The sequence below is a fragment of the Theropithecus gelada genome, chromosome 12 (assembly GCF_003255815.1).
Source record: "Theropithecus gelada isolate Dixy chromosome 12, Tgel_1.0, whole genome shotgun sequence".
Taxonomy (NCBI): Eukaryota; Metazoa; Chordata; class Mammalia; order Primates; family Cercopithecidae; genus Theropithecus; species Theropithecus gelada.
In genome coordinates, this window is record NC_037680.1 from 98,883,799 (window position 1) to 98,898,016 (window position 14,218).

The following is a 14,218-nucleotide window of genomic DNA, read 5'->3' on the forward strand; positions in this document are numbered from 1 at the left end:
GATGCTACACTGATAAAAACATAAACTTCAATCCTTAAAAGTGTGTTCAACAAGCTTCTTCAAGAGAGTACAACTGTGGGTTGTGTAACCTTACTTGTCTACAGTATATTCTCATAGAAAGGTTCCACTAGAAGTGAAGTACATGTATATTGGGCTCCCCATTGCCAAGTTTTCATTTATACTACATTCACCAGTTCCCCCAAAAAAGCAGTAGTGGGCAAGTTTTCATAACTGTTTATTCATTATAAATAGTAAATATTTACTGCACTTTTTACATGAAAGACATTTTTACAACACATTGTTGTTGGTTGAGGCTGCAACACAAAGATAGTACTTCTCTTGTTCCATCACCCTCTAAGACCAATGCATGAACTAAACTCGGTACTATGTCTAGTCTCACTAACCCGCTACGTCATAGTTCTTAACTCTAAAAGGAATGTATTTGTGCCTACCTCATTCATGGTTCCAAGAATAGAAAGAAATAAATAACACTGCCTTTCACCTTCTTGTTCCTCTCAACAATTCAAAAAACAAATTTATTGACATTCTAAAATGTCGCCACACAAACGTATGTAAACCTCAGTTCCTATAATCTTTTAATATTGGATATCAATGTATAATTTAAAAGTACGAGAGCCATGTGAACATTTCTGTTCTTGCCCTGCCTTTCATAGAAAAGAGAAGAATGTAAACGTAATCAGTTTAAAAGCATAATTATCTGATCTGATCTCTAATCAAAGGAGCAACACGGGTGTTGGTTGTCCAGCAAATGGCAAACATCACTGTACTCTATAACTATGAATTATGGGCTGTGAAAATAAAAGCACCTGCAAAAATATAGTTCTGATTTTGTTTATATCGCCTTGGGCATTGCCAAAGCATCCATGAGGTACACAGTATTGCACACTGATAAGCAGATATGTGAATGCATGTCACTTTCTCTCCGCCATGCCCTTCCTCCAACCCAGGTGGGCTACCAAATAAATGTGAGCTGGAAAAACGTCACACACCTCTCCCCACACCAGAAAAGGAAACAAGTCCTTCTTCCTGGTAGCCCATATCCTGTTAGCAAGACGTATCCGGGACATTTATTGACAACTAGATTACAAATGAGGATACAGTAACAAATAATTTATTTAGGAGGTCCTTTACAGCTAGTCTAGCTTCCTAAAAAATGGTGGCATTTATTTTTACATCAATTTCCAGTGTGTAAGAGTCAAGGATTCCTCCATTCTTGCTTCATGAAGTGAGCAGTTTTAAAGTTGTACAAGTATCAGCATCGAACATCAACATGTTATACTTTAGAGTATTCTATTATATTTTAAAATAGCCTGCTTGCCCAAACCAGTCCAGGTAAATCTCAATACACACACACACACACACACACACACACACACACACGTGCACGCACACAAGCAAATGGAATGTTCTAGCTCCTCGATGATCAGCACTAAAGAACTGGGATATTTTGATATGTAACCATGTGAAACCATTGCCTTAAAATGTTGCATTTGTTCTTTATTGCTCCAGGTCTTCTTCTTCTCCACCACTTTTGTCAAACATGTTCAAAAAATTTGAAACCAACTATTGGAGGAAGAAAATCAATCGCTCTCCTTTGTCTCCTATTGGGACCTCCCCGCCCCAAACAAAAGGGTAATTTTTTTTTTTTGTTTTCTGAGCAGATTCTTCATGTCTAGGCTGCGAAGACCAGAAACAGGGCCAGTTTTAGCTCCAAGTGGACAGTTCACTTATGCGATATCTGGCTTGAGATAATGAAAGGCACCTGTAAGGAAACACACGCAGCTTCTTAGGTCATGCTGGGACAATTCACAGTCAGGGGCAAGATCAGCTACAGGCTGACAATGTCATATTTAATACCGTGGTATCAAAGGCTTGAGACTAATATTTTTATTCCTGAGACAAGTTTGACACAACTCTGTGTCCCTGGGATTATCCCCCATATGATCCTGGAGCTGACCTCATTAAGAACATGTGTTTCTAATGTCAGGGATTATTTCATTTTGGCCAACCCTTGTGTTTCACCTAGTGGCAATCAGGTTTCACGTCTCAACAATTAATAATCGCAAGATGTTGTTGACATCGGTTAAGAAAATAATTACACAAGGAAGCCCTTGCTGGAACAGTCAGCTGGTTTTGCAAAAAAAAAAAAAAAAAAAATCGATACCGGCATGTGAGGCTTAATCATGCCTCTAATTGACCTTTCTTAAGCAAGAGTTGAGTTTATCTCCCTTCCAGGAGTAATTGCCCCCTAAAAAGTCCAAGGCTTACTTTGTCCATATTGCCCATATTGGTAGCCTGTGACAGGGTCCATACTGTAGCCTGTGGTGCTATAGGTGGGTGGACAGTAGGACTGAGATGTTGGCAGACTGTCCAAGCTCTTCATATGGTCTAGTCTCTGACTGCAGCTGGCCGACACCGTGGTGGTAGGTTCCAGACCCCCGGTGAGAGGGGAGAGCGCGTAATCAGTCTGGGGCTGATGAGGTACCCCACCGTGGTTGGTCAGGAGTCCCATTACCTAAAAACACAGCCAGATTGGGAAGAAGTTAAAATGCAGAGAGAACCAGATTGCAGCCTACAGCTGAAAGAATAACTTGACGGTTCAGTTTTTATTTCTTTGGAAATCTGTTAAAGAGCTGTCCTGGAGACTATGACCCCAATTCTAAGTGGCAGAGATATTACATCATGCCCGACGATAACATCTGACTGCAGTTTCAGAAGAAGGAAAGGGGGAGGGAGAAGAAGGGAGAAGAGGGGGGAAAGGAAAAGAAGGAAGGAGAAGAGGAAAGCGAGAAATTACACCATGTCTCCAGTGATAAAATCAGACTGGAATTTCAAAGAAGAGGAAAAAAAGGATGAAAAGAGGGAGAAATTATATCTGTTCATACAGAAAAATGTCTATTCATACATTATATCTGGAAGTTTCACATGTGGTTTTTAAACAGTCATTTGCTTATATTTTTAAAAGATAAATGAATCCAAATCAAGTTATTTTTCATGTACTTTGAGATCTCTGTGCCTTTTTTTTTTTAAAATAGTGTTCCCTCTCAAGAAAGCCCCTTTCCTTATCTTGACCATCCTCTGGTAATTAGAAATATTTACTCGCCTCCTGATGGTCCCTGGTACTTTACTTACCCCTTCCACTGTATATTCATTAGTTCAGTCACCTGCTTTGACTGGTGAGAGCTTTGAGAGGAGCAACCTACTCATCTTTATATCCCAGCACCTAAAGCAGTGAGTGCTTGACACATATTAAGTGCCGGATGAATGAAATGTAAATGATTCTCCAAGTAAAAGCCTCCATTACCTACTATTTTATTTCTTCCCTAAACCACCATTTCATAGATATATAGTGTTAAAAGGAAAGACAAGCCTGAAATGCAAACATGTTCTTAAAACATTCAGTTTTGTAAATAACCTGGAGAGTAAGACAACTTGGGAAAAAAAAAAATATCCTGTGAAAGAACAACTTTCAGATCAACCTGGTGAAGTGTTTCACAAACTCAAGATCCCTGACCCTTACAGCACCTCGTGGTGAAAGTAAGTGGATAATTAATTTTGCAGCTGGAAAACTGCCACACGAGAGGGGAAGTGATTTTTCTAAACTGTGTACCCTTCTGTGGCAGGGTTCAAAATCTATTGCAAAAGAAATCTAACACCAGGTGAAGAGCCCCCCAAGACACATCCACTTACAAAGTATTTAAATGCAGTATCCAACAATTCCACAACATTTCCACAACAGTCGTGTCTTATTTTTGGAAGTCTGAAGCCTATAGAGATTAAAGTGTGTAACTAAGAGAAAGAGGAGAGGGCAGAAATGACAACGAAGCCCTTATTATAAGCCCTCGTGCTAACTGCAAAATAGCTCTCATAATTCAGGCAATAGAACCCTGGATCTAGGAGTTCCAGCAAGGCAGGAATCTGAGAGGCAGGTCGGGCACAGGGCAGGTCTAGTTTTGCTTCCCAGAAAGCATCTCAAGTCAGATTCCAAAAGCAAGGATCCCATAATTGCCTTTGGGAAGGGTTTGCATAATCCTTATGATTAAGCCTAATCTTCTTGAACTACAGCTCTGAGCTGATCCATCTTCAGTTAGCCCCCAACAGACAGGGAAAAAGAGATCCACCTCCTGTGGGTTATCAGTTATCCACTCTTCCTCCATTTGAACGATCATTTGGATGGATGTCCCTGCCTTCCCCAGAAATCCTGTTTTTCATTTTGCTGTCTCTCTTTCATTTGAGTTATTGTCTATGCACGCACATGGGAAGGTGGGCCCATGTGGGCAAAGCAACACAGCAATGCCCACATTTTGAAAGACATCCCAGGAATCTAAAATTTTTTGAGATATGTGGCAAAACGTCTTTTTTTTTACAATTTTTAAAAATGTTATATTCTTTAAAAAAAACAAAAAAACATTATTTGTGGCAGAGCTTAGTTTTGTTTTAATGGGGATTTGGAGAAAGTGAAAGTCAAAAAATAAAGTAAGCATCAACAGGACTGACAATTCCAGGAAGATGGAAAATCACTAGAATGTGGGCTCTTTTAGGGCCCTACCCAGCATGGTTTATAGCAAGTTAATTTCTTCATCTCTCTATTTTAAAAAACTTGAACATAACTAAGAATGGATTTAAATTAGTTCCTGGAAATGTTTTCCATCTACATGGGTTCTTTTTGCGTTTCTTTGAGCTTTACAGATGATTTCACAGGATATACCTGGAAAATTCATGAATTTCAGTTGATACACTAATTTATTAATTATGAAATTTCAGCCCAAATTAGACATCTCTTTTAGAAGGAAAGATTCTTTAAGTTAGAGGTTGTTTGGTGCCGGTCACACTCCTTTCAAATCAGGAGTACATTTTTGTGTGTGATCCTGATGGGTGAGATTGGACATGAACATAACATTTTAAAATGTGATTTTTCTTAATGAAAGGAAATAAATCGCACAGGCCAAATATTTTACCAGGAATAAGTTGTGTTAAGGAAAATTCAAAAACTTAGGAAAAGCAATTTTGTAACTATATTAGTCCAGAGAAGAAAGATATCCAGTGGCATTAAATAAAAGGAAAATAAACTTTAAATTAATAGTGTCCTTCATGAAGATACTTACTTGAAATTCAGTCAATGGTATGTCGCTTTAAGGGAGAAATGGAATGCTCTATCTACAGTTATACTTGATGAGCTCAGAGCAGAATTTTATTCAAAACACGCACACTTTCCCATGAGCTATATGTACATTTTTGTGATAAACTTTTTTAAAAATCCCCTGCCACACATTTTTTGTTTGCATAACTTTGAAGGCAGCAATAAGCAATTACAGGGGACAGGCGAACCCAAGAAGGTCCTAAAAGAGAAGAAACAAGTCCTTCCTATAAGCAAAAATCAGCTTATGATGTTGTTCATGAAGCAGTTTTTGGCAGTCACTGCATTAGAAAATTCCTCAGGACAGGATTTAACTCTAAGACCTTGAACTTCATCTATTGAAGGATGGAGAAGGTACCCTGTCTGCAGGGCCATATTAGGGCAATAGAAAGATAGTTCCTCAAAGATTCCAGGGCTGAGTAGCTTTAAGACATCCCGAAACATGACTCAAATAGGAAGGACACCTGCAGAGTCTTCCTGTGTGTCACTATTGTCACACACAGGAAGCTAGTGAGGGCGTCTCCTTTAGCCACAGCACTCAGCACAGCAAACCAATACTTGCAGGGGCTGATGTGAGGGCACAGAGGGGACCAGAGACCAGTTATCTTTTGTTCCTTTGACTTCCCTGATAGAGCCCCTAAGACAGACATTCACAAGTTCTTATTTCCACTGTGATGGTCACATATTATTATCATAATCTCAAGAATCTTATAAGGATGGGGAATACTGCACTAATATTTTCCTACATTTGGCCTGAAACTGAGATTAATAAATAACTATAATGTGATTTCTTTCAATATTTCACACTGAGAAAACTTGAGAAATATACACCATTTTACAAACCTACTGTTTTACATTTTTTAAAATTATGTGCTGGCAGGGGAAGTGAGGACATCAATAGAAAATGCATTACTCTCCCCTCACATAATGTAAAACCTCAAGTCTCTGTAGACGGTTCCCGTTACACTTTCATGTATGTTTCTTTAAAAGCTACTTTGTGTTTCACGTGGTTCAAGGGAAGCTATGGAAATTTCTTTCTGTGCACAAACAAGTTGGTAAATGAACTTCTTAGAACTTATCCAATATGGTTATGGAATGCCTTCCAGTCACATTTTCTTTTTAAGAATAATGTCAGAATTTCTTTTATGCATGCTTTTCCTACAAATTCCTTCGAATTTGTAATTCAAAGCCTAAAATAAAACCTTCATTTGTTGTAAAGTGGATTTTTTTGCCCTCCCCTTAAACAATTAGTAAGGTATTTCTACTATAGGGCTGGCATTTTGTACCTGATTTTTTTGTTGTTGTTTTAATTTGGGGTATTAGAGAAGCTTGATTGCCTAGTTTTGACAAACAATTTCAAAGAAAAAGAAACAAATTCAAGGCTACTTAGTTCTGTCTCCTGAACACTGATCACACTCATTGAATGCCAGGTAAATCCAGGAGATGCAATGACCAGAAAGAGTTTTTCTTTAATAAAGATCTCTGTTCTGCCTCGCCAGAAAAGGAAGTAAGGAGAACTCTTTCTTTTTACTTTTAGTTGTGAACCATCTAAAAACAAAATCTATTAAGCAGATTTCTAAATTGTTACCTCCAAAATGTGTCCCACATACTGTTCCTAAACTGTTTTCTGAACAGCCTTTAAAAACAAATTCAAAGCTTCCGAATTTATGTCCACATTTCTTCTACCAGCTCCTCCATCTTTTGCATTATTAGAGAGACATTTTGTGAAGATCTCTTTAAACTCATTCTCAAGTTTCAGAATTCCAAATAGGTTGTTTATATCTTGGTTGGAAGATTATATGGTTCAGGAAAAACTTAAGTCTTTACAATTGCTCCATGCCATATTTCTCTTGAATTAATTTTCCTATTTTAAGATTAAATAAAAAAGATAAAAACTGTGGGCCAAATGAAGATTTACCTTTAAAACTATGTCTGGAAAATATTTGTCTTGGCACAAGCATTATGGTTTTCCCATCAGTTGAAAGTGCCTGAAGCTTATCAGAAATCTAAAATGATTTAGTAAATTATGGTGTACATCCAGGCGCTTCTTTTTTCTTTAGTAGGAATTCTTGGTTCACGTCTTTATTTTCTTTCCTGTTCTTAAGAAATCAGATGTTCTGATTTAACATTTAACATACACATTTAGTTAGTTTTTTTTTTTTAATGTTGTGAATTACAGCTTTGTATGACATAAAGAGTTTTTTCAGCCTTCTATCCTTTCCTCCAAAAATCTACTGACTATATTTTTTATTTAGATATAATTTATTTTCAGAACCAAACAAAAATGTTCATATATTTATCCAATTTTTTTTTTTACCAATATGGGTGTTACTGGAGTCATCTAATGGTTAAATTTCAGTAACTGTATCTTTGAGGTTAAAAACCTAAATTTAAAGAGCAGAGACTTTCCTGAAAATGTTGTCCTCAGATTCAAATGCCTTAGGAATTATCCTGCAGTTGATTAGCATCTAAATAATTAGATTTTGGGTCCTGTCTGTTTGAAAGCCACAAGAGGGAAGTTGCCTGAAGGCAGAAGTTTCTCTTAAGGTATGTGTGGTGACCTTCTCACCCATCCTGAGAGTTAGGGAAAGGCCAAGACTGACCTTTACCTAACCAGATAGAAAACCTGTGCATGTAAAATGCCCAGCTTAGTATGTCTTTATCTGTTTTATTTTGATCCTTAGCCTACATTTTACAAGTAGCTGTACTTAGTGCATGATGAAGAAGTATGAGTGCCAGACAAGTGTGCTTCATATGCAGCATACATTTCCAAGTTTTCATTGTAAAGAGTACAGTAAGTATTGTCTCAGTTAAACTCTAAGGGATTATGTATGTTTCATCTCCAGCCCTGTGACCAATCACAGAAATAGCTTATTTTTTACCAATTATTTTGAATACGTATTGCTCAATAGAGTTAAGTGCTAAATTTAGTAGCAATATTCTTTGGGGACTGATGACTAAAATATAAATCTAGACAGAGAATTAGCACAGAAATGAGTTGCATAACCATAGGTACTTGTTCTTAACAAGGCAGATGTTCTTTTAATTTAACATTTTATATGCACATTTAGTTGTTTTATAAAAAACCATTGTGAATTATGATTTTGTATGATATAAAGGGTTTTTCAGCCTTCTAGTCTTCCCTCTAAAGTGTATATATATGTAACTTCTAGTTTACTTCTAGCCAGTGATGAATAACCATATCATGTCCATCTATTATCAATAAAGCCCATTAAGGAAAAGCTCATTCCACCTAAATGAAAAAGCATGCCAGTTAATACCACTGGTATTTGACTATGTTAGACCCACCATGGGCATAATAAAATTCTCATATGTTTTAATTCATTTACGCATGCCTGCATTTAATATGCTTTGTGACCATGTCTACAATTAATATGATTTATGGGAAAAGAACATGTGCAATATCGGGGGAGTATAGCAAATATTTTTTTCTTCTATGAATGAAAAATATAACAAAACGGCTCAAGGAAAATTGTTGGCCCTTAGCATATTAAGAGGGACTGACGGAGCCCTGAGTAAACTTGGGGGAGTTAATGATATCCTCTTATCTGACCCTGACACATTTGCAACATGTAATTTACAGAAGCTCTGTCCAGGGAATCTTGACAAATGCTCCTGAGGATGTCAGGGCAATGTTCCATTCTAATGTAAAACAGATGTGGGTCAGATACCCTCATTCATCACTTAACACAGAGAGCCTCAAACTCTTTCTGGGAGGAATGACATTACCTGCTGTTAACTCTTCTCATTTCAGGAAATTTCTCACAACCACAGTAGCCCTCTAAAGCGTGTGTGCTCAAACCTATCACCGTTTCAAAATTCAGTCTGAGAACATGACTGTGGAAAATCAAACGTGTATCTTGGTTTCATTTCATGACTACTCTAGGATACTTTTGCTAAATATTAATTGACCCTTTGAGACTTGGGATTCTAAATATAGAAAGAGAAAAGCTCTATGTTTGGGCATCTCACAATACTTCAGTGATATGGCATTCAAAATTTTCTCTCTAATTGCTTGTAAACCAAACTTCCATGTAAGGAAATGCAGAGCTGATTCACCCTAATAACCATTCATAAATGCAAATCTTGCTGACCTTTAACTTCACAGTCCCATTTGAGACTCACAGATCACTTATAATAAACTAGAAATACTGCCTTTTAGCAAAAAGAGCTTCAACTCTGCCTATCCCAAGCAGAGGAATGTTGGTCTATATATACTATATTCCCATTTCCCTAAAAGTTTTCCCTCCACCTACCACTCTAACAACATGTAAGGCAGACATTCTGAGCTGCTAAAAGAAGAAAATGGTTGTCCAGCTCAACAAAGAAATGTCTTCTTTCTTCCAAACTATGTAGGATGTAAGCAAATACTTCTGTGGCTGCCCAAAGTCAATAGCATAAGGTTCCATCTATGAAATGTCTGAAGACTACAGAAAAGAAACTTCCCTACCCTTCTCTTCATGTGAAGAAGGTACATCCTTAAGATAAAGAAAAGAACTAACTGAAAATACCTGGTGATACTGATTTACCTGTGATACTGATGAGTAGATGTCAGGAAACGTATTTCTGTTAATCATGGGGAAATGGAGAACAGGCATGAGCATACTCTTTAGAAAACACTTTCTGGTCTGTTTCATAGGCTCTGTGGTAAGGCAGAATAAGCATTCATTTAAAATTCATGGAATTTGGCCAGATGTGGTGGCTCATGCCTGTAATCTCAGCACTTCGGGAGGCTGAGGCCAGAGGATTGCTTGAGCCCGGGAGTTCAAGACCAACCTAGTCAATACAGCAAAACTCCGTCTCTACAAAAAGAAAAAAAATTAGCTGGGTGTGGTGGCATGCACCTGTAGTCCCAGCTACTGGGGGCCTAAGGGAAGAGAATCACCTGAGCCCAGGAAGTCAAGGCTGCAATGAGCTGTGTTTGCATCACTGTACTCCAGCCTGGGTGACAGAGTGACACTCTGTCTCAAAAAAATATTAAATTTAATCAAATTAATGGAATTTGTACCAACTCTACAAACGTGAGACAACATCTAAGAACACAGTCTTCTAAAAGCTAGAAACTACTACACCATTAAGCTAAAATCATATTTAACTTAATTCTCTCCCATACCTAACTCCAGGGATGCTGAACCAATAATGATGCTGTGCTCTCTTTTCTACCTTACGACTTGTACTTATGGTCATAATCTGGGCAGTGGTTATGTCTCCTACCGCACAGGCAGCTTGGTGTAGACTGGCAACATACAGAATCTACTTCCATCTACAGAAACTAATTCTGCTCCTGCAGATCCTAGCAAAATAAAATCTTTGTAATCTAGTGATTTTAAAAAGTGCTCCCAAAATCACTTAGATTGCCCCTTATGTTCCAAAACCTTTTTTTTTTTTTTTTTTTTTTTGAGACGGAGTCTTGCTCTGTCACCCAGGCTGGAGTGCAGTGGTGTGATCTCGGCTCACTGCAAGCTCCACGTCCCAGGTTCACATCATTCTCCTGCCTCAGACTCCCGAGTAGCTGGGACTACAGGCGCCCGCCACTACGCCCGGCTAATTTTTTGTATTTTCAGTAGAGACGGGGTTTCACTGTGTTAGCCAGGATGGTCTTGATCTCCTGACCTCCTGATCCGCCCGCCTCCCAAAGTGCTGGCATTACAGGCGTGAGCCACCGCACCCGGCTGTTCCAAAACCTTTTGATGGTACATGATGTTTTAGCTACCCTTATCCTTGGCTGGTGAGAGAGAAGCATCACTGCATATCAGATTCCCCTGCCTTTGAGGCAAGTATCATGCTTCTAATTTACCCATTATCTATTGTTATAGAAGATGGACTGCATATTTTCAAAAATACATTCATGTCAATATTACATTTCAATAAGTCAAAACTAGAATACAAAAAGAAAAACAGCAGGACGACCTCTCCCCTCCCTGTTCCCAGCCCCATGAAATGAAGGATGGTTGACTTTAGTTTTCATTATAGTGGGTTCTCATGTTATTGTAATCTGAATTTCTCAAATAAATTGATATTAGTACATTATATTTCTGGAGACTATCTTATCCAGCCACCTTAGAGTTACTGCATTCTGAGTGGACATCAATATGAATCCTTAGATCTTTGAAATGTCTAAGTGGAATACTTGAAAATATTCAAGTGGTAAGTTTACCAACATACCGCCTTTCCTTTGATGTCACTCAGTTTCCATGTTTGCTTTATTTTTCATGGACAAGCAAAAGGATATTTTCTGTCAGAGATTCACATAATTTTTTTTTTCTGACTCTGTCACCCAGGCTGAGTGCAATGGTACAATCATGGCTCACTGCAGTCTCACCCTCCCGGGCTTAAGGTGTCCTCTCACCTCAGCCTCCTGAGTAGTTGGGACTACAGGTACAGGCCACCATTCCAAGCTAATTTTTGTATCTTTTGTAGAGAGGAGGTCTCACTATGTTGCCTAGGCTGGTCTCAAACTCCTAGACACAAGTGATCCCACCTTAGCCTGCCAAAGTCCTGAGATTACAGATGTGAACCACCACACTTGGCCATACATGGTATTTTTAAGTCAACAATAATGAAGCCCTATTGCAACAGCATTAGCTTTATAAAAAAGCATTTAATGTTCCTCAGCCTAAGTCTACAAGACAATTTTTTTTAGTATCGTCTAAGTTGAACAAGAAGGCACAGCAGAAGCTGAGACAGTTTAAACAGTTTATGTGAAAATGTGCAGCTAGTAAGCGACTGATAAGTTTGAACTCTATTGGGGCTGTCTTTAAATTAATGAGTTATACTTACACTGCAATCAATTCACTAGATAGGAATTCTTTCTTCTCCTTTACCCCCTTATTTGCCTCATCCTAAATATTATTAGGTAGTTTATAGTCTCTTCTTTAAAATTAGTCTCCCCCTACTCTAAGTTCTTACACAAACGGCTGACACTGTTTTAAGGTAGAAGGCACTATCAGACATTAATTAGAGAAAAGCATTCACCCATGGAAAAAATCAAGAAGCCATTTTAGAAACAAATGAATCAAGAGTTGGGTCTCCACCTGGGTTTCCCATCATTCAGTACATCCCAGGACATGTTCCTCAAAACTTGATAGCTCGGTATTCAACAAAAGGGCGCCATAATCAGATTAGAATACACTGAATTAAACAAAGTTAAACATGTTTTCATACTGCAAGACTTGTCAGGGCCTTTAGTAGGCTAATGTGCACTCATACACTGAAAGGTAAAGGGATGTAATTTCTGAGTTTTACCAAATTTTACCTTCAGAATGCTTTTCTATCACACCACTGTTCTACAGAGCCTGCTTTGGGGAACAAGACTTTATCATGAGACTTGGTTTGGTTTCAGAGTGTGCAAATAGTATCATTCCTCTAGAAGCTTATAATCAAAGGCAGTGGGGGTATGGATACACTATAATAGAATAGAGTCTAGTATGCGTTTTAACAAGGTATAAATATAATAATGTGGCATCAATAGAGGCTAAAAAAGAAATTTTGCCTGGAAGAGTCATGGAACGGTTGACATTGAGCCAGAAGCACAGAGCGACACAAATAGAGGATCAGCTCTACAGCAGGTATTTTGAAATCTCAGGACAGATGCAAGAGTTTGACAGATGCAAGAGTTTAACTAGATTTTTTTTTTTAATACAAGCTGCCCAAAATGAGACATTAGTATTTTCGTGAGAAAAAAAAGAAGAGTTACTTCTTTAAGTAATGCTTGCTTCTTTCATTAGTTCAGTCCTAAAGGTTACCTGAACAGTCATCTTACAGCTAAGAAATATTCCCTTCAATGTAGACACACTACCCCATGATTCTGCAAAATGCACTCTCCTCAAATGTCTCCCAATTTGCCATCTGTTCCATTGATCAGCAGGGGCAATGCAATCGCTAATCTCAGAAACTCTAGTTTACTGAATTCGAGCTAAATGTCAAGAGCAATTTTTAAATATTATACTATACATTGAAAAATATATACCTCTGATGAAACCCAGACTGTTTTACAGAGACAGATTCTTTGGAAAAACAAACACACACATACACACACAAATAGTATACAACTAATGACTGAATCAAGTCTTCTATGCCTGTAATACAAAGCATACATTCATCCCCTAATTGAATAAATATGCAAGTATTCAGATTTCTGAAGATATTGCCATTTTGCAAATGCAATAATAAATTAAAAGCTTTACATTGCATTCCAACCACATATAAAAGGTTGATTCAGGCCATTGGCCCCACATAGTATCTAGCACGGCTGTGTATTGCCGACTACAAAGAGAAACTTTTTATCCTAGTTGCTTTGTTATAGACAAAGCAATAATGCTCATTTTTTTTTTTCTACTCAATAGCTAGAGGAATTCAAATGGGACTAAAAAAGAAAACACAAGGTTGTTGCATTTGATTTGCCCAATGTACAGGAGAACATAGCTGACAGAATTTCTATTTAAATCAGTTCGGCAGACACAAAAATAATTAATTCAGCAAGGAAGGTTTTCTTGTGGCTCATTTCAGTGACATGATGTAAGATTCAGTCACTGGTTGCTACATTCTCCCTTTCTTTAAAAAGGAGATGTGGGCCAAGTCGTTGTCTCTCTCACAATTCGCCAAATTTAACTAACTCAAGAGGCTATGACTGGAGCTGACATAAACCAGGGCTCTCCTCATACTCTTTAAGTGTAGCAGCCACAGCCTTAGAGAAAAACCAAAAGTACCAGGTCAATTACAGGCTGCATTGATTCAACAAATGGATTAACAGCCATGTTTTCATCCAGGAGCAGAACATCTCGAAAACCTGATATGGCAGAATGGAAACCTCCAAATGGCCAGTGGTTTTTCTGGTGTAGCTGAAATGGGCTCGTTTATGATCATAAACATTCTTGAGCCTTCATAAACATGGAGGCTTCTGAAGTCCTGGCAATCAGCTCACAAACTGCTTTAGAAAAGAAACAGAAAGAGGCTCAAGTCTTTGAGAGACTGCCACTTTTGTAAAAAAAACACCTCTCTGCCCCCAGCTTTGTTTGACACCTAACAAATTTCTTACAC

At 38.0% G+C, this 14,218-nt stretch overlaps 1 protein-coding gene across 3 annotated transcripts in view; it reads right to left on the bottom strand.

Moving 5' to 3' along the window:
* Window positions 1-219: 219 nt before the first annotated feature.
* Window positions 220-14,218, bottom strand: part of PAX3 (paired box 3) — a 100,036-nt gene continuing 86,037 nt past the window's right edge. For 2 of the 3 annotated variants that reach the window (XM_025404702.1, XM_025404701.1), the window contains exons 8-9: window positions 2,290-2,536; window positions 220-1,783 (exon numbers count right to left, since the gene is read on the bottom strand). In XM_025404702.1, the coding sequence (XP_025260487.1) occupies window positions 1,749-1,783; window positions 2,290-2,536 (282 nt within the window). In that variant the 3' untranslated portion in view covers window positions 220-1,748. The remainder of the gene's footprint in view (window positions 1,784-2,289; window positions 2,537-14,218) is intronic. The other variant, XM_025404703.1, reaches the window with a different exon arrangement.